Source organism: Cyprinodon variegatus, unplaced genomic scaffold (assembly GCF_000732505.1).
Source record: "Cyprinodon variegatus isolate N-32 unplaced genomic scaffold, C_variegatus-1.0 Scaffold511, whole genome shotgun sequence".
NCBI lineage: Eukaryota > Metazoa > Chordata > Actinopteri > Cyprinodontiformes > Cyprinodontidae > Cyprinodon > Cyprinodon variegatus.
In genome coordinates this window covers 503,328-508,028 of record NW_015150964.1, presented here as the reverse complement: position 1 = coordinate 508,028, position 4,701 = coordinate 503,328, and the positions used below count along the sequence as shown (strand labels likewise).

The 4,701-nt window shown below is 40.3% G+C and overlaps 1 protein-coding gene across 1 annotated transcript in view; it reads right to left on the bottom strand.

Moving 5' to 3' along the window:
- LOC107094883 (X-linked interleukin-1 receptor accessory protein-like 2) overlaps nt 1–4,701 on the bottom strand; it is a 508,168-nt gene that overhangs the window by 7,331 nt on the left and 496,136 nt on the right. Inside the window, exon 13 of the mRNA XM_015390765.1 lies at nt 776–898. Within this exon, the coding sequence (XP_015246251.1) occupies nt 776–898 (123 nt within the window). The remainder of the gene's footprint in view (nt 1–775; nt 899–4,701) is intronic.

Sequence of the window (4,701 nt, the reverse complement as noted above, 5' to 3'; positions counted from 1 at the left end):
GCTATTGTTAGCATTGGATAGGCTGGTGTTAGCACTGAAGAGCATGCCTTCGCTGGCAGTAGCCTTAAGCCATTTCTCAATATGCTTACTTGTGCGTTGTCAGGTGCTCCTGAAACATCATCACCCTCAGCTACAGCACTGTTCCAATTCACAGGAACACAAGACCAAGAACAGACAAGATCCCTGGTTGTTGTTCTTGTTGTTTACCCAGCATGCATCAGAGCAGACTTGAGCGTTCTCCAACCTGACAGCTCATCTAGCATGCACTGTGGCACAACCACTTCCAGAGGAGAGCTCATTATTAATTAGTATTTTAAGTCTCTTTTTCTGGTGCTGTGTTTCTATAAAAGTACATTTAAAGATAATTTCAGATGAGAAAATTATCCTTTTTTTCTTCACTAAATGGCCCATTTACTGATTCATTGCGTGATTTAAAGAACATTTCTATCGTTGAGAGAACCGTGGCAACCAGTGAAGCTCAGAGGCTAACAGCATCCAGGGTATGTTTCTCTTCCAATAGACTCAGATTTGTTCTGCATGCTCCCATTCTCCCCGGGTCCATACTTTCCTATTTTCTTGTGAAGAACATACTTGGTGTGAACACAAGTAAATACTCGCATTCTTGTCAACTGAAAAACTGCCTTAATTTTCAAGACATTTTATAAGTGACACCAAACTGTAAGAAGGTAGAAGTATTATGAAAATGGTATGCAGAGTTTACCTGGCACGGTTCTATATTCTGCAACAGATAGGGCTTACATCGACTTTTACTGACCTGATGATGGCCATGGCGGTTCTCATTAGGGGGCGCTAGAGAGGCAGAGGTGGTTGTCATGGCAATAGTGGAGACAGTAGTCTGTAGGTCGCCGAATAGGCCCTGTTCACCAGAGTCCATTACCTGTAAACAGAGAAGAAAGGTTTTTCCCTCGATAAGGAAGAATTCCAGAGTAATTGATGCTGAATTACATCATTATAGATTCTGAACAACAAAAAGACAAGTTAAACAACATTATGACAAAAACGGTTTATAAATCACCTCCTCCTAAAAACAAAACTTCACGTAAGGAATTTAGCTTATTTTCTTTACTGTCTAAATGCTCCTGACAGCAGTGCATTGTTGGGTAATGAGGAGGATGGATGACTGGAATGTTTCACTATTTTCTAGATTTCCCCTCAAATTGAATCGGAGCAACTTGTTTTCATTCCTCGTCAAAGCTTCACAATCATGAATAACTGCAGACTTGAGCAGGTAAATATTTACGTACTAAGATCATCAAATTGCATACACTCCTTTTACATGTCTCAGCTGTGAATACTATAAATATCTGAGCTTTTAACAACATTCAGTGTTGAGATTTCAACATAAACATTCCCTCAGTGCAGAGGGAAGTATTTATTTGCTAATCAGGGCATCCATCACCTGAGGTGGGAACACATGGTAAGCATGTACACTACTGGCTCACTGGGATTCAGATTTTAATATATAACCTATGCTTAGCAGACATCTCAAAGGCTATCTGTCTATAAAAAGTACTGCCCCCCGGGAAAGAGGCTAACCAAAGCGTGGTTCATCCAAAGCTGCTGGAGGAACAGCTCTTTATTACTCAATATAACATTTTCCACTGTAATAGAAACATGTTAGAATAAAAACAGCAATATTAATGATAAAAACAATAATTTTCATCTACTGTTACCATATTAAAGGTATTTCAGGCTAAATAAATTATTGTATAAGCAAAATAATATATTCATAACACATTTAGACTGAAAACAGCTACAGATATTCAATCAGCACCTTTAGATATTTGTATCTTTACGGTGATAGTTTAACTCCTCCCCGCCAGTAAGTGTTGCGCTTGCATTCACCCTCTCCAGTTCCATATTTATGGTGGCCCACTGGAGTCAGCAAATGGCAAAATCCAAAAGCCACAAAGGAAGTGAAAATGAAAGGAAAGTTGTCCTGAAGCAGAAACCAGTTAGACCCAGTAAAGCTCTTTGCTATAGACTGTCATGGATGAAAGATGAGGGCCGTTGTAATTCTGTTGTGACGGCAAAATCAAAGCCCTGTGAACCAATTTGACACAATTGGCCAAAACTGGACACCGTGCTGGATACATTTGATACAGTTTAGAATGGCGGTATCTGCTGGATAGTATCAGAACTGCAGTTGAGCTTGTGTCGTATTATCTGTATTAGTGCATGGTTTGTTCCCTAATAATAGTATTAATAATGATAATATTAATAAATATAAACAACAAAACAAATGTCTGACCTATAAACTTGTAACATGACAAACAGCCCTTCAGATGCATAAAAGCTATGTGACAGTGTGTTCCTGCCACTATGCCTCCCAATTATGATGCGTCCTAGCTTCTCAACCACACATAGACCCGTTTGGCTGACTGGTAAACATCCATGACATGCCCCTGGCAGACTGTACAGTCAAATCCCACACTGTTGCATTCCTCGTTGCATGTATATATATTGGGTGTACATATATATATATTGGGGAGTGTCGGCCTAGTGGTTAGAGCAGTGCACTTGTGCTCTGACAAGGTTGCAAGTACCCGGTTGGATCCCCCACAGCCTGCACTCTGGGTTCCTGAGCAAAACACTCAACCCCTAATTGCCCCCTGGGCGCTACACAATGGCAACCCACTGCTCCCCAAGAGGATGGGTTAAAATGCAGGGAAGGAGTTTTCCCATTGTGGGACAATAAAGGGATTTAGTTAGCCTGGGTGCCAGTCCGAACTTAGTCCCGCCCACAAGGTTTGAGTTCGGGGAAGTTCGGTCTGGCTCTGCTCCATAGTAGCGCGAGTATTAAAGCCCACTGTCAGGCGATCCAATCAAATTGTCAGGGCGGGCTTTATACAATGATGGACAGATGATCAAGAGTAACGTTATCAACCACGTGACCAAAGCGCGCTTGGGTGACAACAATAATGGCTGCCGCTGGAGAGTTTGGGTGAGTAGATTCTGCTATTAGGTCTGTTCTAGAAGATATCGACAGTAAATTAATTTTAAAAGAAGAACAGAGAAACGCGATCAAGGCTCATCTTCTTATTCTAGGCGTGAAACTGCACGCTTTGATTTTTGTGGACAACAACTATACCTCGCTTAACATACGTCACGCACTCCGTTGCTCTTATTGGTTGTAGGTCTATCCAATTGAGTACAGAGGCATTTTTTTCCTGGTTCGTTCAAAACACGCCCCATAATCACAGCTCTATGGAGCAGCATCAGACTCATATTCTGACTAGAATTGAGTAGGACTACGTCAGGCTAGGATTTAGTGTCTGTATCTAGATTTGTGTGTGTGCAGAGGGATTTGTCTGTCTGTACGAGCATCTGCAAATGTGTAAAATAACTTGTGTGTAATTGATTTGCAAATGTATGAAAAATCCACAAATCTGTGTTCAGATATACAAATGTGTTTTAAGATTTGCAAATTTGTAAATCAGTCTGTAAACACACAGAGTCACTTAAGTCTGAAGTATTTTCGCTTCAACACCCAGAAATTCAGACAAATCATTGGTTAGAAGTCAAGCAGTTTATCGGTTGGTTCTCTTTACACATTTTTTGCTACACTTCTGCTGTGTGAGATCTGAAAATGCGTAGAGAGGATCCATATGGGTAATATCTGGATTTGCTACCCTGAGCGCAGGCTTGCAGGCTTATGCCGGCCGTTTATAACAAAATCAGCTTTCCTGACCATCCCTAATTACTTCTAAGATATCAATGAAAACGTTTTGCTTGGGAAAACAAAATGTTGAATATACCGAATGATACTTTAAGATATCTGAAATTATATTAGGACTAGTGAAAATAACAATTCAAGATAACTAACTCACCTTTTGGAGAGTTAAAATGACTTTTGAGATATCTTAAATGGCATCGCCTGGTTTATCATTTAAAGTTTCACACATGTGGAATTATAATCAAGATATCTCAAGGTTAGTTTTGACTAGCAAAAACACTATTTATTGATATCTGAATTACGAAATAGGCCCCCAGTTCTGTCACTGAACTGTCCAAACAGGTGCCTGCAGTATTTAGGGCGGCTGGCTTTTCTTGAAAACGTTGTTTCAAAATGCCACGATATAGAAATAACTCAGCAGTATTGGGTGTGCAGAAGACAAGAACTTTGTGAAAGGCTGCTTCAAAAATATGCAGTGAATTGCTGCAGGGAAGTTTGTTTGAAGCCGGATTATTAAAGCTCTGCTGAGTTAGCGGGACCTGTCTCACAGTCGATCTGATTCAGGAGCTCAGATGCCAGCTGGCCGCTCTTTGTTGCTCCTCTTGCTAACCTAATGCTAACAAAATATGTTTGCTAATGCTTACAGAACACCTTTGGGTAACCTAACGTAAACCAAACACCTCTTGCTAACCTAATGCTAACCAAATATGTTTGCTAATTCTAATAGAACACCTTTGGGTAACCTAATGTTAACCAAACACCTCTTGCTAACCTAGTGCTAACCAAATGTTTTTGCTAATGCTAACAGAACACCTTTGGGTAACCTAATGTTAACCAAACACCTCTTGCTAACCTAGTGCTAACCAAATGTTTTTGCTAATGCTCCGTACACCTTTGGGTAACCTTATTTAAACTAAACACCTCTTGCTAACCTAATGCTAACCAAATACGTTTGCTAATGCTAACAGAACACCTTTGGGTAACCTAATGTTAACCAAACACCT